At 41.0% G+C, this 23,888-nt stretch overlaps 1 protein-coding gene across 1 annotated transcript in view; it reads right to left on the bottom strand.

Annotated features, from left to right (window-relative positions):
- LOC124279769 (unconventional myosin-IXAa-like) overlaps positions 1-23,888 on the bottom strand; it is a 160,836-nt gene that overhangs the window by 103,515 nt on the left and 33,433 nt on the right. The window contains 1 exon segment of the mRNA XM_046715653.1: positions 23,037-23,099. Coding sequence (XP_046571609.1) covers positions 23,037-23,099 — 63 coding nt within the window.

The raw sequence follows: 23,888 nt of genomic DNA, 5'->3' as shown, positions 1-23,888 counted from the left end.
AACCTATGGCCAATTTTGTCTATTGTTCTCGCAGTTGCTTCGCATTATGGAATAACCTCGGTAGAGGTTTTACGATTGCAGGAGGTTTTACAATGATCATTGTAATACCTCGCAGGAGGTTTTACAATGACCGTTGTAATACCTCATACGAGGTACGAAGTTTTACAATGGTCGTTGTAAAACCTCATACCCTGATGACTGATCGTAAAATATCGAATTATTGAAAACTTCCAATATTCTTTGGCCATAACTGGTTTCGAATCCGCAACCCATCGCTCTCTAGCTTGGCGGTTTTATCCACTCGCCACTGAAGGATCGCTGTGATGAATGAGATTGTTTGTCAGTATGAACCATGTGTTTCTCACCACGACAGGTACTGTGGGCAATGCGTGCAGAACATCGGGTATTGGCGATGCAGGAGGACACGGAGGCGCGTATGAGGCAAGGTGTTGGCTGCCAGTCGCATCCCAGTTGAGACCGGCTGTTCCATCATTTCGCGGGCTGTTCCATGAATGTTGTTCTACTCAGTACATGCACAAATTGAAAATAAGTGTTGTCTTAGGCGGTTTATAAGTAAGATAAAACACTCCTCCTCGGTTTTGGTGGAGATTGTAAAACCTCAGTGTCAGGAAATCCCTCGATGCTTAGCGCGCCTGGATTTCCTTCCCTGAGGTTTTACAATCTCCACCAAAACCTCGAATCGTGTTTTTATCCTATACATAAACCATGAAGGGAACAAAAAGGATGTAACAATGTAACAAACAAAACAACATATTATTATGTTGTTTTCTTTGTTACATTGTTACATCCGGTATATATATACTCCCCCTTCTTCATGTCCCATTATGCTTGACAACGGTACAATAATCTGTATCGAAACGTCGCACTCACGAATAAAAGAAGTTGTTATCCATAAAGTTTGTTCTATATTGTACTTCCCAACTTCTAAAATGCCACTCAAAGACTGACTGAGTTTAGTTTTATGCCACTTTTAGCAATATTCCAGCAATATCACGGCGGGGGACACCAGAAATGGGCTTAAGCCACTCAAAGAAGTTAGGTTATGACCTGTGACAAAAATGCTTAATGCATATATTTTAGCATCAAACATCGTGTCCAAGCCCTAAGTTCGAAGCAACAAAAGCCGAGATGTCACTTGAATTACATAACACAATCGCACAAAAAAGATAGAAATAGTAAGTTGTTATGTACGTTTGACAACTTTTATGAGTAAAGTTATTGATTTTATGTTAAGACTACAGAATACCGGATACCTTCCGCCATCTTTGAAAGCATGCGAGCTTACTTAGGGTTAGGGTTAGGGTTAGCATTAGGGTTAGGGTTAGGGTTAGGGTTAGAGTGACGTGACACTAAACAATATAGCTGGTAGGTATCCGGTATTCTGTAGGTGTACCGATTTTATTCTTCAGTTTATTCAATTTGTTTAATTATTATCTCTAAACATCGTTACTTTGCTCTTTGACAACTTTGATGTGGACCCGTTGCCGAAGCATGTGTCCGAGAATATTTTTTTTTCAAAAACATTGCGAAAAATAGTTTATAATTCTAATTCTGTCAATAATATATGATTACTTGAAATGTAATAAGTGTTTTCAAACATTGTGAAAAGTGATAGATTTAATAATGAATCATACGTTAGTTAGGCTCCTAAAATTATATACCATGTTGATGGGACTACTGCCTGGCCAGTTTTCCGGCCTACAGTGTTGAATGAGTTAATAACCCCTAGAGCAACTCAGGCTTAATGTTCATGCATCTGTTATTTCCAAAACAACCTCAAATGTTCATAAAAGACAACCCTCTCCTCTCAGCTGAATTCCTAATTACATTTTGAAAGACATTATGGTCTATAAGCTTATCTTTGTGTTAAAACAAGCATTATAAACTATTGTTTGCTGATAATTGTTTGGAGAAATATTCGACAGTATGCACACGAAAAATATCTCTATATATCTATATTTATTTGAATACAACATGACCAGCTGACTAGCTGTCGTTAGTTTTAGTACCGGTTTTTTAATATGTTAAGGTCACTAAGATGAAAAGAACAATAAACTTCCCCAAATCTGGCACACATTTTTTATTTTACAATTTCAAAAAACCTGAAACCATATTAATTTTAAAAATATGCTAACTACAGATTCTTCTGTCAAGTTCAAATCTCAGCAGCATACAAGGGAACTATGACACAAAAGGCAGTAAAACATCTCCCCCTGCTGTCTAAACAAACCTTTGGTGTTTTCATAACATAACTTCCTCCCCAGCTAAAGTGAAGGAGGTGGCTATTGTTTACATGTCTGATCTGATGAAACCTCATAAGGGGTTCTTTATGCTGGCCTGTGTTCTCCCAAGAGACCTATATGAGACTTGTGAACTATGCTCCATCTCCTGCTGGGGAGCATGATGGATGGGAGGGAGACTCCAACATGACCCATTGTAACCCCAGGCGTAGAGTAGGGCAACACTTTTTTTCCTATCTGGCTGAACACACATTTGAGTGAGTGAGATCGTCTTAACAGTACATTGAAAAGTGTTTCAGTTGTACTAGTTTGTTTGTTTTGTAACTCTATTCTCAATAATCCAGTCAATTGGGCCATAAATAATTGAGTGCAGACCAGAGACACCGGTGAGCACTGTCCAAACTGTTGGTGAGCTACCCAGTCACCTAGCCTGAATACTGCACTGTCCAAACTGTTGGTGAGCTACCCAGTCACCTAGCCTGAATACTGCACTGTCCAAACTGTTGGTCAGCTACCCAGTCACCTAGCCTGAATACTGCACTGTCCAAACTGTTGGTGAGCTACCCAGTCACCTACCCAGTCACCTAGCCTGAATACTGCACTGTCCAAACTGTTGGTCAGCTACCCAGTCACCTAGCCTGAATACTGCACTGTCCAAACTGTTGGTCAGCTACCCAGTCACCTAGCCTGAATACTGCACTGTCCAAACTGTTGGTCATGAATACTACTACCCAGTCACCTAGCCTGAATACTGCACTGTCCAAACTGTTGGTGAGCTACCCAGTCAACTGTTGGTCAAACTGTTGCTGAGCTACCCAGTCCAGTCACCTAGCCTGAATACTGCACTGTCCAAACTGTTGGTCAGCTACCCAGTCACCTAGCCTGAATACTGCACTGTCCAAACTGTTGGTCAGCTACCCAGTCACCTAGCCTGAATACTGCACTGTCCAAACTGTTGGTGAGCTACCCAGTCACCTAGCCTGAATACTGCACTGTCCAAACTGTTGGTGAGCTACCCAGTCACCTAGCCTGAATACTGCACTGTCCAAACTGTTGGTGAGCTATCCAGTCACCTAGCCTGAATACTGTTCTCCATTACAAGTTGCTGGGGACCATTCTGACCTTGATTCCCCAGTGGGCATTTTTGTTTAAAATAACATAGACCTCAGATATAGATTGGAACCGAACCTGTGACCATCAGATTTCAGCACAGTGAAGGAAAAGAGCTGTTCAAAACAATATGTATACAAACTCTTAGAACAGCATTTAATTGAAAGTGATACACGGAAAGGCTAGAATTTAAGGATGTCAGCTTCATTATATTGAGGAACACAACGTTTAAGAGTGTATTTTTACTCCATCACACAGGTGAAAGAGTAAGAATAACCCGAAACTTCATGTTCCTAAACTAACAAGAGTCATCAGAAGATGACATATCCCCCCGGCCCCCACATCTTTGAAAGAACAAATCATCTGACAGTTACTTAAAGTCCAGCTTGATTTTAGACTAAGTGCAAATCGTTTCCATGGAAATCATGAAAAAAATAAATGACAAAAATCTGCAAATAGCAAAAGGCACCACTTTGGGATCTGCCTCACATATCTGCCAAGTTTTGCTGAAAGATATTAAGAAGTTTTCGCGCTGTGCTCCGGAAACAAAACCCATCCCTTCCTTTTTGAGACTAAGTTGAATCATTTCCATGGAAACCGAGAAAATAATAAATCACAAATATCTGCAAATAGCAAAGGCATCACTTCAATATCTGCCTCACATATCTGCCAAGTTTTGCTGAAAGATATAGAGGTTTTGAGTTGTGCTCGGAAGCGAAGCCCACCCCTCACTTTTGGATTAAGTCCGAATCGTTTCCATGGAAACCGGGAAAAATAAAATGCCAAAATCTGTGAAATGCAAAAGGCACCACTTTAGGATCTGTTTGATATATCTACCAAGTTTTGTTGAAAAATATTGAGCGGTTCTTGAGTTATGCTCGGAAAGCAAGCCCACCCTTCTTTAAGACTAAGTCCAAAAGCGTTTCCATGGAAACCGAGAAAAATAAAAATGACAATTATCTGTAAATAGCAAAAGGCACCACCTTAGGTTATTTTTGACATATCTACCAATTTTGGTTAAAAAATATCGAGCGGTCTTTGAGTTATGATCCGAAACAAAATGATTACGGACCCGGACCGGATGAATGATTGGGTGGGAGTGCCGGACGGGACGGACGGACGGACAGACGGACGAATGACGACTATATCCCGCATTATATGCCGGTGGGATAACAAAAGCTGACACCCCTAACTTCCTGTAACCAGAGACCATATAATAGATTATATGGTCTCTGCTATAACTGTGTAACTTGACACCTACTGTACATGTCCACTATCACAACAACAAATATCACTATTTCTTTTAAATGAAATAAGGGCCAGTTTCACATATGTATATGTGGATGATATTGTGAATATATACATGTCTTAAATATATGTGGAAGAGTCACAGACTGTGTATTGACCTGAAGGAAATGTTTCCAGTCTAACACTAACAAGCATTGTCACCAAAGTGACATAATCCCCTGCTGCAAATTATCAAATCAAACTTAAAAAGTAATAAAAGTGAAGGTTGTAGTTTAACATAAATGTCAAGGTCACCAAACTTGACTGGGACCTTTCTTATACTGTGATGAACCTAGGTACCAAGTATGAAAAGAATCTAGTCAACAGTTCTTACGATATTCCAATTCGTACGTACGTACGACGGACAGAGCCTAATACTATCCCCCCGTTTCGGGCTAAACGCGCGGCGGGGGATATTTTAACACACAGACAAATGGGCAGATGCTTATGCTATATCAGCTTCCTATCCCCTATAGAAATTTTCCTCAGAACAAATTGTGACCCACTTTATATCATGGAATTACACTTATTGTTGTTTCCAAAGCAACACAAACAAAGTGAATTCTTTTCTGCAGGAACTATTTTCTACCTCAATCTCATGCAGCCAACTTTTGCTATGACAGGGACATTATATTTTTTTTGTCACCACATGAAGAGTATCATAGCAACATGACAAGAAGAGGATGAACCTGATCCTCTCTCCCCGAATCCATCCACAAACCACTGAGAGATGAGAGTGGAAGCAAGTACAGTGAGATACAACTACTTGCAAGCCACAGTGTGATTCCAATGGCATCTTGGGTCTACTGACAAAACAACTAATGGAGCTGATACAATCATGTAAACATCCAAAGTATGGGCAAGCAGCATGGGACGCTCCAATGTAACTGGTCGGTTTCCTTCTGTGTGTTCTCTCCACTTCCTCATCAACTCCACTGATACATGGGGAAAGTCACACCATCAGGGGTAACAGGGTCACCACCTTGCTTAGATGGCTTCTAGATTAGCTCACCACCATGCACAGGAAAGGAGGTCAGAGTTGAAACAGTCAGGGAAATGATCCCTACAGAGACATGTACAAGTGTGTTTATTTCCTCTGCTTGCTCAATTGTCATTTCTTTCCTGGTGCTTATCTACAAAACTCAGGACATAAGTTTCACTGATTAAACTGTTTTGAAACCAAAAGACATGGAAACAGATTTATCATGGCCATGCTCCATCACCATTTATCATAATTATCAGGATAACATCATACCACGTTTAACCAGATACCACATAAGATTATCATACTGTCTCTGGTTTAACCCTTCAGAAACATTTACAAAGAGGGATTTGTTACTCTGGCTGCACCTTGACAATGCTAGCATGAAGATGGTGACAATCACAATGAACGAACCGATTGCTTACACTGAAGAATCATTCAAGGGGAACAAGAAGACAAAGTCATCAATATCCCCCGCAATGGCAAAATACTCTTCATGATTATGTCTACGAGGTATGATTATGTCAAATATTTAGGTGTGTATTATAGAAAAGTGGAAGGAGAGTATTGAAAGGTTTTTAAAGTTCTGCTCCAGAAAGGAGCACTATCACCAATTCCAAAACTACCAAAAAGGAACCAGTACACCACTAGACTTATCTATGTGTCAAGTTTGGTGAAGAAATAGTGAACGGTTTTAGAATTTAGCTCCGGAAAAGAGCACTACCACCAATTTCAGGCTAAGTCAACTTGTTGCCACGGAAAAGCCAAAAATATTTTATTCAGAATTTCAAAACTACCAAAAGGCACCAGTACACCACCAGATCTATCTATGTGCCAAGTTTGGTAAAGTGCCAAGTTTAGTGAAGAAATAGTGACTTGTTGCCACGGCCAAAATATTTTTTAGATTTCACCTCCAAAAGGCAAAAGAGCACAACCACCAATTTCAGGAGTTCTGCTCGAAAAAGTCAAATTTGTTGCCATGGTGCCACGGAAATGCCAAAAATATTTTATTCAGAATTCCCAAACTACCAAAAGGCACCAGTACACCACCAGATCTATGTATGTGCCAAGTTTGGTGAAGAAATATTGAACTGTTTTACAGTTCTGTTCCGGAAAAGACAAATGTGCACGGACGGACGGACAGACGGAATGACGCACGCACGGACGGGGGATAACAATAGGGGCAAGCACTATGCAGCATTACTGATGATGTTTATTGATCTACATGTGATAATCGTGTTGTGTATTCCTTCAATCAACTTGCCTGTATACCGTCTTTGTGCATATGTACTTTGTAAATCACACAGCTGAGCATTTCGTGAGTGAAGATGCCTATTCTGATAATTAATGTGGATGGATAAATAACATTTGTTTTCCATCAGTGTGATTGTGTAACCTGAGTATCAGTGTGACTGCGTATTCTGAGTATCAGTGTGATTGTGTATCCTGAGTATCAGTGTGACTGCGTATTCTGAGTATCAGTGTGATTGTGTATTCTGAGTATCAGTGTGATTGTGTATTCTAAGTATCAGTGTGATTGTGTATTCTGAGTATCAGTGTGACTGCGTATTCTGAGTATCAGTGTGATTGTGTATTCTGAGTATCAGTGTGATTGTGTATTCTAAGTATCAGTGTGACTGCGTATTCTGAGTATCAGTGTGATTGTGTATTCCGAGTATCAGTGTGACTGCGTATTCTGAGTATCAGTGTGATTGTGTATTCTGAGTATCAGTGTGATTGTGTATTCTAAGTATCAGTGTGATTGTGTATTCTGAGTATCAGTGTGACTGCGTATTCTGAGTATCAGTGTGATTGTGTATTCTGAGTATCAGTGTGACTGCGTATTCTGAGTATCAGTGTGATTGTGTATTCCGAGTATCAGTGTGACTGCGTATTCTGAGTATCAGTGTGATTGTGTATTCTAAGTATCATCAGTGTGTATTCTGAGTATCAGTGTGATTGTGTATTCCGAGTATCAGTGTGATTGTGTATTCTGAGTATCAGTGTGATTGTGTATTCTGAGTATCAGTGTGGATGTGTATCCTGAGTATCAGTGTGATTGTGTATCCTGAGTATCAGTGTGACTGCGTATTCTGAGTATCAGTGTGATTGTGTATTCTGAGTATCAGTGTGGATGTGTATCCTGAGTATCAGTGTGGATGTGTATTCTGAGTATCAGTGTGACTGCGTATTCTGAGTATCAGTGTGATTGTGTATTCTGAGTATCAGTGTGATTGTGTATTCTAAGTATCAGTGTGACTGAGTATTCTGAGTATCAGTGTGATTGTGTATTCTGAGTATCAGTGTGACTGCGTATTCTGAGTATCAGTGTGGATGTGTATCCTGAGTATCAGTGTGATTGTGTATCCTGAGTATCAGTGTGATTGTGTATTCTGAGTATCAGTGTGATTGTGTATTCTGAGTATCAGTGTGGATGTGTATTCTAAGTATCAGTGTGGATGTGTATTCTGAGTATCAGTGTGGATGTGTATTCTGAGTATCAGTGTGATTGTGTATTCTGAGTATCAGTGTGATTGTGTATTCTGAGTATCAGTGTGGATGTGTATCCTGAGTATCAGTGTGATTGTGTATTCTGAGTATCAGTGTGATTGTGTATTCTGAGTATCAGTGTGGATGTGTATCCTGAGTATCAGTGTGGATGTGTATTCTGAGTATCAGTGTGATTGTGTATCCTGAGTATCAGTGTGATTGTGTAACCTGAGTATCAGTGTGACTGCGTATTCTGAGTATCAGTGTGATTGTGTATTCTGAGTATCAGTGTGGATGTGTATCCTGAGTATCAGTGTGGATGTGTATTCTGAGTATCAGTGTGACTGTGTATTCTGAGTATCAGTGTGACTGCGTATTCTGAGTATCAGTGTGGATGTGTATTCTGAGTATCAGTGTGGATGTGTATTCTGAGTATCAGTGTGGATGTGTATTCTGAGTATCAGTGTGGATGTGTATTCTGAGTATCAGTGTGGATGTGTATTCTGAGTATCAGTGTGGATGTGTATTCTGAGTATCAGTGTGGATGTGTATTCTGAGTATCAGTGTGGATGTGTATTCTGAGTATCAGTGTGGATGTGTATTCTGAGTATCAGTGTGATTGTGTATTCTGAGTATCAGTGTGGATGTGTATTCTGAGTATCAGTGTGGATGTGTATTCTGAGTATCAGTGTGGATGTGTATTCTGAGTATCAGTGTGGATGTGTATTCTGAGTATCAGTGTGGATGTGTATTCTGAGTATCAGTGTGGATGTGTATTCTGAGTATCAGTGTGGATGTGTATTCTGAGTATCAGTGTGGATGTGTATTCTGAGTATCAGTGTGGATGTGTATTCTGAGTATCAGTGTGGATGTGTATTCTGAGTATCAGTGTGATTGTGTATTCTGAGTATCAGTGTGATTGTGTATTCTGAGTATCAGTGTGGCTGCGTATTCTGAGTATCAGTGTGGATGTGTATTCTGAGTATCAGTGTGGATGTGTATTCTGAGTATCAGTGTGGATGTGTATTCTGAGTATCAGTGTGGATGTGTATTCTGAGTATCAGTGTGGATGTGTATTCTGAGTATCAGTGTGGATGTGTATTCTGAGTATCAGTGTGACTGCGTATTCTGAGTATCAGTGTGGATGTGTATTCTGAGTATCAGTGTGATTGTGTATTCTGAGTATCAGTGTGGATGTGTATTCTGAGTATCAGTGTGACTGCGTATTCTGAGTATCAGTGTGGATGTGTATTCTGAGTATCAGTGTGATTGTGTATTCTGAGTATCAGTGTGGATGTGTATTCTGAGTATCAGTGTGACTGCGTATTCTGAGTATCAGTGTGGATGTGTATTCTGAGTATCAGTGTGATTGTGTATTCTGAGTATCAGTGTGGATGTGTATTCTGAGTATCAGTGTGGATGTGTATTCTGAGTATCAGTGTGGATGTGTATTCTGAGTATCAGTGTGGATGTGTATTCTGAGTATCAGTGTGGATGTGTATTCTGAGTATCAGTGTGGATGTGTATTCTGAGTATCAGTGTGGATGTATATTCTGAGTATCAGTGTGGATGTGTATTCTGAGTATCAGTGTGGATGTGTATTCTGAGTATCAGTGTGATTGTGTATTCTGAGTATCAGTGTGGATGTGTATTCTGAGTATCAGTGTGGATGTGTATTCTGAGTATCAGTGTGGATGTGTATTCTGAGTATCAGTGTGGATGTGTATTCTGAGTATCAGTGTGATTGTGTATTCTGAGTATCAGTGTGATTGTGTATTCTGAGTATCAGTGTGGATGTGTATTCTGAGTATCAGTGTGGATGTGTATTCTGAGTATCAGTGTGGATGTATATTCTGAGTATCAGTGTGGATGTGTATTCTGAGTATCAGTGTGGATGTGTATTCTGAGTATCAGTGTGATTGTGTATTCTGAGTATCAGTGTGGATGTGTATTCTGAGTATCAGTGTGGATGTGTATTCTGAGTATCAATATTTTCTCAATTGGAGCAGCTATGGTTATAATCAATCCGGATGTGAGAGACCACTCACAGTGAAAGCAGTCAGGGGGAATTATTAATACCAACACAACATTGTGCCTTGTTATCAGGGTTTGATGACACAACAAGCAAGCCACGCCAATCATCCCTTGTGGTAACCCAACATATCTGCTTCCACTCTTCCCCAGTTATTAGACACCAATCAATCCCAGGTTAAATACAAACCAAAGACCTTCCAGCTGGATTGTAATAACATACTGGATGATAGAAATTTCCATGACCAGAAATATTATCTTTTTTTATCTGCCTTGGTCTAGCAGCCTAGTATTAGCCCATATCTCTGTTTCAGTCTCTAATGACCAACATTTGGAACTTGCGGGCAATCCCATCCCTGCATGCCCGCTGGGGCAGTGTCCCTGTCAAAATATCTCCTTCCTTTGGGCTGCTATGAATGTTAGTTTGACTCGACCAACCCTCCATGGTCTGTCCGACAACATTGTGGGCTACGCCCAACAATAAAAACCTGGGGTTCCACTAACACACTCGCCCACACACATTTGCCACTGCCATAATAGGTTCAAGTTCAACTGTAAAAACCAACTGCCAATATAATTTCACACAAACCAAATCCCCAAAGGACAAACAATTAAGTTGATATATTTCTTCATAGAAAGCTTAAGATCAAATAACAGAGGAATTGAATAAAACAGAGACTTGAAAATACATATTTATACCAAGGACAAGCACGAGTTTGGTACACAAGATTGACATGAAATGATTGAATCCTTACATTATTTCCATATTGGAGTTTGATCTGCCTGCATGTCTGAGAGTTGGCAGGTAGTCAGGCTTTGTGCCAAGACAGCATTACAGTGACTTGCCTTCGGGGCGACCTTGGTCTAACAAGACAGGCATTCATTTCAATGGAATCCAGCTTATTCCAATGTCGCCTCAATTCTGATTCATGCATGGTTTTATACTTGTGGCTATCATGAATTACACAGTTAATGCATGTTTGTGAATTGGCACTTGCAATCACTGTGGTTAGAACTCCAAAACATAATTTTCTGAACCTTCAGTTGTACTAAATTTGGACAGTTCGATACATAGAAATTGGTAGGCATGGGTGCCACTGTACATAGCAGACTGCAACAAGTCTATCTTAAAGCATGGGTGCCACTGTACAGAGCTGACTGTAACAAGTCTATCTTAAAGCATGGGTGCCTCTGTACAGAGCTGACTGTAACAAGTCTATCTTACAGCATGGGTGCCACTGTACATAGCAGACTGCAACAAGTCTATCTTACAGCATGGGTGCCACTGTACAGAGCTGACTGTAACAAGTCTATCTTAAAGCATGGGTGCCTCTGTACAGAGCTGACTGTAACAAGTCTATCTTAAAGCATGGGTGCCACTGTACAGAGCAGACTGTAACAAGTCTATCTTACAGCATGGGTGCCACTGTACAGAGCTGACTGTAACAAGTCTATCTTAAAGCATGGGTGCCACTGTACAGAGTTGACTGTAACAAGTCTATCTTATAGCATGGGTGCCAATGTACAGAGCAGACTGTAACAAGTCTATCTTAAAGCATGGGTGCCACTGTACAGAGCAGACTGTAACAAGTCTATCTTAAACTAAAGCCTGGGTGCCGCTGTACAGAGCTGACTGTAACAAGTCTATCTTACAGCATGGGTGCCACTGTACAGAGCAGACTGTAACAAGTCTATCTTACAGCATGGGTGCCACTGTACAGAGCAGACTGTAACAAGTCTATCTTAAAGCATGGGTGCCTCTGTACAGAGCTGACTGTAACAAGTCTATCTTACAGCATGGGTGCCACTGTACAGAGCTGACTGTAACAAATCTATCTTAAAGCATGGGTGCCACTGTACAGAGCTGACTGTAACAAGTCTATCTTACAGCATGGGTGCCACTGTACAGAGCAGACTGTAGCAAGTCTATCTTAAAGCATGGGTGCCACTGTACAGAGCTGACTGTAACAAGTCTATCTTACAGCATGGGTGCCACTGTACAGAGCAGACTGTAGCAAGTCTATCTTAAAGCATGGGTGCCACTGTACAGAGCTGACTGTAACAAGTCTATCTTACAGCATGGGTGCCACTGTACAGAGCAGACTGTAACAAGTCTATCTTACAGCATGGGTGCTGCGATCACCTCAACACTAAGGTAGATTTGTGCAACAACACCTACAGAAGAATGGTTATTAAGACGATCTCTGGGCATCATGTATCTATTCAAAGAGTAATCACAAATGATATTTATAGCTTGGTTAACCAAGAAATAGCTTCATGTCTTGTCCACATCACATAGATCCAAGATGACAAGAAACCTCAGTGAAAGGGACTGTCATTACTAATTTACACTTATATTCGAACATCAGTCACCCTACGATCGATCCAACAGCATCACAAAAACAGCTTAATGATGAGTTTATATACAATAGACTATATTTTAGCTTTCTTTATTATCTTGGAAAAATGCTGATGCCGATGAAGTCACAAGTCTCGCCATCATTTATGATGGCCAGTTGGGTAAAGAGCTGGACATGGAATACAACATATATAGGATGATGAATGACAGCTCTCATCCAGACACCACACGGGTACTCAAATAACAAATAGAACATTAATGATAGCTCTCATCCAGACACCACACGGGTACTCAAATAACAAATAGAACATTGATGATAGCTCTCATCCACACACCACACGGGGACTCCAATGTTATCCATGTACAACAAACATTGAAAACAAGGATCCTACTGTAACTTATAAACCCCATTGAGTTACACATAAGCAGAAAGGGTGGTGGGGTAGCCTAGTAGTTAAAGTGTTGGATTGTGACGCTGAAGACCCGAGTTCGATTCCCCACATGGGTACAATGTGTGAAGCCTATTTCTGGTGTCCCTCGCCGTGATATTTCTTGAATATTACTGAAAGCGGTGCAAAACTAAACTCTCTCACTCATAAGCAGAAAGTATCAAGAATTGTCAAATCTTTACACATGTAACAAGAGTCATCAGAAGATGACATATCCCCCCGGCCCCCACATCTTTGAAAGAACAAATCATCTGACAGTTACTAAAGTCTAGCTTGATTTTAGACTAAGTGCAAATCGTTTCCATGGAAATCATGAAAAAAATAAATGACAAAAATCTGCAAATAGCAAAAGGCACCACTTTAGGATCTGCCTCACATATCTGCTAAGTTTTGCTGAAAGATATTAAGAAGTTTTCGCGTTGTGCTCCGGAAACAAAACCTACCCCTCCCTTTTGAGACTAAGTCCAAATTGTTTCCATGGAAACTGAGAAAATAATAAATCACAAATATCTGCAAATAGCAAAAGGCACCACTTTAGGATCTGATTGATATATCTACCAAGTTTTGTTGAAAAATATTATACGGTTTTTGAGTTGTGCTCCGGAAACGAAAGCAATGATTACTTTTTGAGACTAAGTCCAAAATGTTTCCATGGAAACCAGGAAAAATTAAAATGCCAAAAATCGGCAAATAGCAAAAGGCACCACTTAAGGTTCTGTTTCATACATCTACCAAGTTCTGTTGAAAAATATTGAACGGTTCTTGAGTTATGCTCCGGAAACGAAGCCCACCCCTCACTTTTGAGACTAAGTCCGAATCGTTTCCATGGAAACCGGGAAAAGTAAAAATGCCAAAAATCTGTAAATAGCAAAAGGCACCACTTTAGGATCTGATTGATATATCTACCAAGTCTTGTTGAAAAATATTTAACGGTTCTTGAGTTATGCTCCGGAAACGAAACCCACCCCTTCCTTTTGAGAATAAGTCTGAATCATTTCCGTGGAAACAGAGAAAATAATAAATCACAAATATCTGCAAATAGCAAAAGGCACCACTTCAAGATCTGCCTCACATATCTGCCAAGTTTTGCTGAAAGATATAGAGAAGTTTTCGAGTTGTGCTCCGGAAACGAAGCCCACCCCTCACTTTTGGGACTAAGTCTGAATCGTTTCCATGGAAACCAGGAAAAATAAAAATGCCAAAAATCTGCAAATAGCAAAAGGCACCACTTTAGGATCTGTTTGATATATCTACCAAGTTTTGTTGAAAAATATCAAACGGTTCTTGAGTTATGCTCCGGAAACGAAAGCAATCCTTACTTTTTGAGACTAAGTCCAAAATGTTTCCATGGAAACCAGGAAAAATAAAAATGCCAAAAATCTGCAAATAGCAAAAGGCACCACTTTAGGATCTGTTTGATATATCTACAAAGTTTTGTTGAAAAATATTGAACGGTTCTTGAGTTATGCTCCGGAAACGAAAGCAATCCTTACTTTTTGAGACTAAGTCCAAAATGTTTCCATGGAAACCAGGAAAAATAAAAATGCCAAAAATCTGCAAATAGCAAAAGGCACCACTTTAGGATCTGTTTGATATATCTACTAAGTTTTGTTGAAAAATATTGAACGGTTCTTGAGTTATGTCTCGAAACGAAGCCCACCCTCACTTTTGGGACTAAGTCTGAATCGTTTCCATGGAAACCGGAAAAATAAAATGCCAAAAATCTGTAAATAGCAAAAGGCACCACTTAAGGATCTGTTTGATATATCTACCAAGTTTTGTTGAAAAATATTGAACGGTTCTTGAGTTATGCTCCGGAAACGAAGCCCACCCTTCTTTAAGACTAAGTCCAAAACATTTCCATGGAAACCGAGAAAATAAAAATGACAATAATCTGTAAATAGCAAAAGGCACCACTTTAGGTTATGTTTGACATATCTACCAATTTTGGATGAAAAATATCGAACGGTCTTTGAGTTATGCTCCGGAAACAAAATGATTACGGACGGACGGACGGACGGACGGACGGACGGACAGACGGACGAGGGCGACGACTATATCCCACCACATTACATGCCGGTGGGATAATAATTAACTTGAACAGGTCAAACAGATCAGAGTAGAGAAGGACATGTCTCCTGTCTGACAAATTACTTTGAACATTTCAAGGTGTACTTCGCTGTCCCTGCATGTGATATCAAATTAGAAGCCTCCAAGATGACAAGATGTCAAACTGACATAGTCAACATATCAATTAGCAATGTATAGATGTCAGAAAGTCATGTAAGAGGATGTCACAGCTGACGAATGTACATAACTATCACATGGTCCAGTGAATTCAGCTGGCAAATAACGCAGCCACTCTGTGCCTTGGTTTACATGGGCTTACATGGTATTTATTCACAATGGTAGTAATGAAACTAAGATATTGTGATAAACTTCCAGAGCATCAATATATATATTCTACTCCAAAGACTTCAAAGAAAACACCTGTTTAACGTTTTCTTTACATCTTTTGGGTAGTATATGATTCAAAACTTATATATAACACTTGACTGACAATATGCCCCAATATGACACAAGATTGGAGAGATGGTACAAACCTGGCCACATGATACAAAAGTGACAAAACGAAACAGGATTGGTAGCATATTGCATATGTAAACATGTAGAATAAAAGAGGTATGGCTTCTGTCAAACATGCACCAACCATTGCCAAAATAACATATGAGGTTACCTGAGCCATTCAGTTTAATGTGCACTGAAAACAGCCATTGTAAACCAAGGCATCGTCAGTGCTGTAAGTAACCCCACCAGTTCATGGCTGGGACATTTTCAAAATAACTGCATATTTTTTTCCAAAATTGAAAACAATTCATATCAACAACTTGGTAATATTTTCTGCTGTGTTTCATAACCTGAAACAAGATCAGGGCGAAAGTATTGTCATTCCTATCTCATTGCAGCAGTTTGATGTACAGCCGACAGAGGTACACATGACCTGAGTCTTAAAGGTCACATGCAGCCAAAAAATCAAAGATAATTAAAACACAATTATCACTTATTCATGACATATAATATACATTGCTGATTATGAAAAAACATATAAACAAAATTATAAGCGTACAATCGCAAATCAAAAATGTAATTTTTAGAGTAAAATTGATATTTTATACTTATCCTGACTCATGCTCTTTTGCTTGTCTTCTTCTTCTTGTGAACATAGTGGAACACTTGTATCTCCTTATTTGAAGCTCCCTTCAAAATAAAATCACTAATTGGTACTCACCACGAGTTGCTCCCCTTTGTCTCCCCTGGCGGGAAAAGGTGTCGCCACCCTCTGGCCATGTGCTCCACTCTCTCCTGATTTAGCGAGCCCAACACTTGAATTTACAGGAAATCCAAAGTGTTATGTGGGGAGGATGGGAGGCTAACCTCATGAGTCAGGATAAGTATAAAATATCAATTTTACTCTAAAATTACATATTTTTCCTTATCCTGACTCATGCTCTTTGCTTGTAGCATCCACGGAACGGAGGTGGGTAACAGAATACTTTGGATTTATAATTAGTGATTTTGTATAGATATACTGTAATATTCTCACGGAACTTCATGAAGTCTTAGATTTAGGATGTATCCTGTATAAAGAAAACCATAGGTTATATAAAGCCATTAAAGGGAATTACATTATGAATATATTGAACAATACATATAAATTATATATATATATATATAGGTGACTCTGATAGAGGCACTGAAATTGACTATATCCAAGTATATGCTTAAGGTAGAATACTTAAGCTGAACATATATACATAGCCCTAAAACTCCTTAGAGTTATAAGCTAGATGAGTATGTATAAAATACATATTAATCTTGTGAGGCTAATATTTTAACGCCACGAGGGACTGTCAGTTGCTGAGTGAGGACCAGTGGTCCGAAATGGTGAATGCCAGAGACATCTTCTGTAGTGATGTCTCTTAGGTAGTGATTAGCAAATACCATGTTAGATTTCCAATAGCATCCTTCCATAATCGTGTTCAAGGAACAGTTACCGTGTAGGGCTTAGGGTAGAGGCCAGTGCCCTGATCTCATGTGGATTTGATGCTGTTGGTGGGTCCAAGCCTGCTGCCTTGTAGGCACGGAGAATGACAGTCCTTATCCAAATAGATATTGTGGTCCGTGACACTTCTGTTTGATTCGTAGGGCGATAATGGGATGAATAAACGTTTGAGAAATCTTCTCCTTGTTTTGGATCGTCGTGAAATAAACTTTGAGCGCTTTTACCGGACACAGTGATAGGTCTTGTGTATCTTGTGATCCGAGAATAGAGGATAGCGCCGGGATGTGGAATAATCTGTCTGGTTGACCTGGCAGTTGATTCTTTGCAATGAAATCCCATCTTAATCCGAGGTGCGCTGTGTTATGATTGTCATCAAACTGTATCCTCTCGTAATCCAGAGCGTGAATTTCAGACATTCTTGCTGCTGTGGCTAGCGATAGCAGAAACAATGTTTTCTGTGAGAGAAATTCAAAGTTTGTCGATTCCAAGGTTCATAGACCTCACTGCGTGAGGTGTTGTAACACTACATTCAGATCCCAAGCTGGGGGTGGAACTTCCGCTTTGGTCCTCCAATCGGAAAGCTCAGAGTAAGGCCAGTAACTCTGGAGATCTTGTCAATTTGACACCGCTCTCATGGTGATTACAGAGCTAAGCTGCAAGATATGTTGATATCGTTGAACCTTTTAAATGTTTGTTTTGGCGTAGGTAACACAAATAGTCTGCCACTTGAGGTTGTGAAGCCTCTCTTGCTGTAAACCCTTTCTTTGTTGCATAATTTTCGAGAAACTGTGCCACTTGTCGTCGCATAAGTTCTGAGTTGAGTAACGTAAAGGCAAGCGTGACTGCTTTTGCCGCCCTGGCAGAATATCCTCTCTTGTTTAAACACATTTGTATACAGTCCATACGTGTAGTTGGAACATTGCTGGGTTTCCGTGCACTTGTTTGGTGTGAGGATGAATTAACAGGTTTGCGCCGCTTGGGTAGCTCCAGTGTTGGTTGACCGATTTCTTGAATTAGTATGGGAAACCACGTTCTGGCCGACCAGTAGGGCGACCAAAGTGAGTTGTAGGCTCTGTGTTTGTCTGATTTTCTGTAATACTTGAGGTATTATTGCTGGCGGCGGAAACGCTGCACGCATTGAGGCCTTCCCATGATAGACTTAGAGTCCGTTGCCCAAGCTTGGGGTCTGGGACTGGTGACACGAATGTCGGTAGCTGATTGTTGAATCGCTGGCGTGAATAGGTCTATTAGCGGCGCTCCTAATTGCTTGATTATCTGTGCAAAAATTTCCGGTTGATCATCCACTCTGTCGGTGATGGTAGATGAGGCCGAGAGAGAGCCTGCTAGTATATTTCTGGCTCGGGAATGTGCACTGCTTTGACATGTAGATTTAGATCTTGTATTAAATCGAACAGTTGAAAGCTTAGGTTCAAAAGGTTCATCGATCTCGTTGAGCCTTGCTTGTTTATGTAGAACGCCACTGTCGAATTGTCTGTATGGATCATTAGGCGCGCATTTTGTAGAAATGTGCTCCAATGTAGAATGGCGTTGATTACAGCTTTCATTTCTAGACTGTTTATATGGAGTTTGCATTCTTGCTGATTCCATAACCCTGATATCGTGGTTGGTGAGATGAGCTCCCAACCTTGGAGCACGCAGACGTCTACATACAGATGGGTTTTGTATTCCTGCTCTGCTAAACAAATCCCTTCGCAGACATTCGATTTCTTGGTCCACCATAGTAGATGTGGTCTGAGATGTTTCGGTAGACTGAATGGTTGTACATCGTTGAGATGTGCGTTGATGAGGACCTGTAGGGGACGTAACTGTAATCTGCCTGTGACAGTCATGTCTTGGGCTGATGTGAGAAGACCTAGTAGGCTCTGCCATTGTCGCAGTGGTAACGAGAGAGTAGAGCTGGTGGAATGGTCTGTTGTATCTTGAGCCAACGGTCTTCTGGTACCATAATACGGTTGCGATTTGTGATGAATCGAATACCTAGGAACTGTAGGTCTTGCGATGGTACTAGGTCCGACTTGCGTAAGTTTACTAACCAACCTAGTTGTGTTAGTAGCTTTATGATGTAATTTAACTGTAGTTTGAGACGCAGTGGATCTTGATCTACTTGTATCCCGTCGTCGAGGTAAAACGCACTGCGTAGCCCTTGACGATGTAGAAATTTGATAATCGGTTTCGTTATCCTCGTGAATAGCCAGGGGGCTGATGATATTCCGAATGGGAGTACTTTCCACTGGTAATGTAGCCCTTCTAGAGTAAATCGTAGGTATTTCCTGGAATCGGGATGAATGGGGATGTGCAAGTAGGCATCCTGTAGATCTATGCTGCCCATGTAGTCCATAGGGACGAATCATCTGGCGTAACTGAGGTAAATGTATCATGCGAAACTTCGTGGTTTGCGTAGATAGTTCTTGTTGAAAAAGCTCATGTTGTAGATGAGTCTGTATTTCTCCGTGGAGTTTTTCTTGGGAACTAGGAAAACTGGGAGTAGAAACCTGGTTCGACGTTTGCTTGATCTATTACTTCTATGGCCTGTTTGGATAGGAGTGATGAGACAGCCCTCTTTATCTTTGGTAGTTGTTGCGCTTGTAAATCGAACTTGGGGGTTTGATTGTCAGCGGAGGCTTGTCCTGTAGAGGGATACGAAAATCCGTGTTGAATAATGTTGGAGGCGTAAGGATCTTGCAGTATTCCCCAGTTTTCCCAGTGTAGTTGGAGGCGTCCACCCGCTTGAGCTGGTTGTACTGGAACGGCTGGGGTGGAAGACTCCAGTGGTTCGAACCTGTGTTTCAGCGTCTATAATTTGCTGGGGAACCTCTGGGTGTCCTGCCTCTTCCTGATCCTCCTCTATAGTTGCCATATGGGCGTGACTTTAAAGAATCTTTACCTCTAGAGCTGGCTATCTTCCTGTCTCTTGCTCTTTGTAGGCCCGTGAACTTAGATCTGCCTGAGTATCTTTGTGAAGTCTGACGAATGACGCTGGCTAGTGTGTCCATCGATCTAATCATAAGGACTTCCCTGGAATCCTTAGAGACTTCCTTGGCGACCTTGTCGATTTCTCCGTCAAAGATGGATGTTGTCGACCACGGGGCTGTATAAAGTGGGGCTGTAAAGTTCTCCCCCCAATTACAGGAGGCGAGGAGGCCTTGACGACGAGCTAAGGTCAGTGCTGCTGAAACAGATGTAAGATGATCCGTTAAAAACTGCTGATCTTTCTTTTGCATAAGTAAGGCAGAATAAATCATTCTATCATCTTCCGTCGTGGAATCCCGGAATCTAGTAATAAGAGTCTCATTGATCGTCCTAGATCTATTTAACCCAAAGAACATACGTCTCGTCATGGTTTCTATATGAGCCAACTGCGATCATCCATCTTGTAAATCTTGTTCTTTACATATCGCTGATGATCTTATAGTTCTCATCGATGTCCTGGGCCTTGTAGAAGGAGTCCATGTTATCGTGGAGAACTTCTTGGCTTGAAAGTTGGGTAGATGTGGTATCTGAACTTTCGTAGCTTTCTGGAAAGCTGCATCTAGATTCTGTGGCACTGCGCTGTCGGGTCGATCGGGGGTAGAGTGATTGCATCTGGATCATCTTCCTTCATCAAATACGTCTGAGCTGTATTGCCACTTTTAGATGGTGATGTGAGATCTAGGTTATTGACCATCAATGCACCGTATCTCTGCATCAGAAAATATGATTCCTCCATCATCCTCAAAACCATCATCATTAATAAATTGTAGATGCTCGGGGACTGCGTGTAGCTATCTGAATATCTGATGAGGTTTGTGGCGATCTAGTTGACTTGTGCGCGCTCTATGTGGAGATCTGATGGGTGATCGACCTGGTGATGAAGCGAGTGGAAGATCGTCTATGGGATGATCTTCTCGGAGACTTGTGAGGTGAATGTTGATAGCTAAGCTCTTCGGCAGTCCCTCGATGTTCTTCTAGGCGATGAAGATCTGGAATCATATGTCTTTCGCGAATGCCTTAGCGAAGCTTCATTACGTCCGGTCGGGGATCGATGATATGACCCAGCGAAGGCTTCCGTGATGTCTGATGGTCTGAGTCCATATCTAGAGATGAAATCGAAGATGGTGATGATCTCTCCTCCGCCAGCGAAGGCCTTGGCGAAAGCTGTATCTAGGTCCTTCGTCAAGGTGGTGCGGGACTTCCTCAGCGAAGGTGACATCGTCTTGGCTGCTACGTTGACGGGGTGCCTCTGGGTGCTGCTGTCACGTTGGAGCCTTCGAAGGCTTCGGACCCTGCTGCGCAGTTTGTAGTGGTCCTCCATGATGTTCATAATCTGCCGCATCATGTCTTCTGGGATGATCTGTAGTCGAAGTCGTCGGCGTCTTTTCTGCGATGGGGTTCACATCAATGGCGTCTGGCGTCGGTGTAGAGGCATCAGGCTGCATGGAGGATCTCTGCAGAAGTCACAATCGCTGACACGGTCGCTTCTTCTGCCGAAAGTGGGGATGATTATCGGCTGATCATCGTAGAGGCCCAACTCTGCTGCTGGAGCGATCTCGGCTGAGAAAGTTCTTGCTGTCTTCGTGGAATTTCCCTTTGGAAGTCTGCGCTGCCCTGGTGTCCTCAATCTGCGTTGAGGCGATGATGAGGCCCTCTTAGACTTAGTCTGCAATGGACGGGATGTCTGGGGAGGCGGTCGTTTCTTCGAGTAGCGGACTGCGTCCACGTTCCTCTGCGCGCAGGGTCTCTAGCAGAACACCAGAGGCGAGAGAGGTCGATCGCTAGCAGCTGACTGGAAGGAATATCTGGACTCTCTGCCATGTTTTGCCCTTGTTTGCGTGATCTATCTGCAGCAGCGTCTTAAGGCATAAAGATGATATTTATTAAATGCAGAATGAGATAAATTAATGCAGTAACTGCAGCGTGAAATTAAGCATCACGTGGTAGAACAACTAGGGCATATTACATGTGGATCGGAGGCAGAAAAAGCGTAATCTACAAATCGTACAGATTTTCATGAAGGCGTAAAGCTAGCTGAACAATCACGAATACACGTGAATAAACAGTAGAAATACGATAATTAATCAATACAAATAGTAAAGGATACTAGCTATACCTCTATAGTAACCTATGAGAGGTAAAAACTAAGAGATTATCAAAGGATATGTGTGTAAGGAGACACAAGGAGCTCTCACATCCTGCTCACTGGGCGAAGAAGGAGAGAGTGAAGCACATGGCCAGAGGGTGGCGACACCTTTTCCCGCCAGGGGAGACAAAGGGGAGCAACTCGTGGTGAGTACCAATTAGTGATTTTATTTTGAAGGGAGCTTCAAATAAGGAGATACAAGTGTTCCACTATGTGCGCAAGAAGAAGAAGACAAGCAAAAGAGCATGAGTCAGGATAAGGAAAAATGTGCAATATTTTGTACTTGGGTTTACTTCCCTTGAAACGAAGCACCCGGGATACCGAACCGAGTCAGAGCAGGTGGGTGTGCACTCAAGTGTAATGAAGCCTTTCATTGGCTGGTTCATTTGCCGATGTCCTCACGGCTCATTGTGTGTGTGTATATAGAGATGTTGGGTTTTGTAAATACATGCTCATTTTTCTTGCATAACATTTTGCAATCAACAGATATCATAACATGTCATGTGTACAAGTATCACACCTGCCTGTCTGTGTAATTATATAATGTGACAGAGACCGAACTCTGGTGCACGAGCAATAAATCAATGCGTTTTGTTTATGGTGTATAGCCTGATAGGTTTTAAGTTCAAATTGCATGTGGTCAGTGATCGAAGTTGTGTCATTAGCAGACAGGCAGGCAGACACATAGGTGTCAATAAAACAGACATTGAGTTTTGTCTGTGACAAAGACATATCTATATCACAGTTAGAAATTCTGTCAATGCTAAATAATGACATTGCTTTTAAGTATCTTAAGCTTTTGCATCTGACCTTTAATAATGCACAAGGGAGATGATGCACATTCACAGATCAAACAAATGTACTTACCTTTCATTTTTTGCTTGTGAAACTATCCGTGACTTCTCTAGTAAGTATTTTTCAACAATAGCTCTGCAAAGACAGGGAAAATTACCATGTAATACTTTATCATTGGATGGCTCCTAATCATATTTGAATAAACAGAAACATTTAGATAATCAAAAAATGACCAAATACAATAAATAATGTTCAGGCTAGTACACACTCTCCAATTATATAGTTAAGGCATTGACTACTGGAAATAATTTCATGCCAAGCTGAGAGAAATGTTGTCATGTTTCAGACCAGAGATTACAAAGATTCATTCGTTGAGAGACAAACTATCTTTTGTCATTTTTATGGGGTTTTTTTGTTTTGTTTTTGACAAAATGGGTTTCAAATTCCAAACACAAGTAACTACATCCTTTCCACCATTAAAAAATAACACAGCCAGTTTTGTATTGAATGGGAAATATTGTTTGTAAAACATTTCAGATCTGTTTGCAGAACAACTGCTATTATTATATAAATAGAGACATGGTACAAGCTTGGAAAACAAAACACAATACAACTGCAGTATACTGTAATGTCCCATGGGCCATGTGTATGTTGTGAGATTCTCTCAATTACTTCTCAAGACAACAAACAAGAACATTATCTGGAATTTGTCAGCTAACACAAGAATTTTATTGCTGATATCACGCCAGTATCTGACTTACTGCAAGTTTACGACTGCTGAATATGGAGCACCAAATTGCACTGGCTGGTACATTCCATGATGAACCTTTAGCGATTCTGAGGCAGAAGGGGTCCCACAACTCCCATGGTTTTCACCCCTACCCCTGTGATTATGTGGCAGATCAGTTTACAAGAACCTCAATA

The sequence above is a fragment of the Haliotis rubra genome, unplaced genomic scaffold, assembly GCF_003918875.1.
Source record: "Haliotis rubra isolate DU_JTF1 unplaced genomic scaffold, ASM391887v1 Scf107, whole genome shotgun sequence".
Classification (NCBI taxonomy): Eukaryota; Metazoa; Mollusca; class Gastropoda; order Lepetellida; family Haliotidae; genus Haliotis; species Haliotis rubra.
Note: the sequence above shows the minus strand (reverse complement) of the source record. Positions and strands in the feature narration are given on the sequence as shown.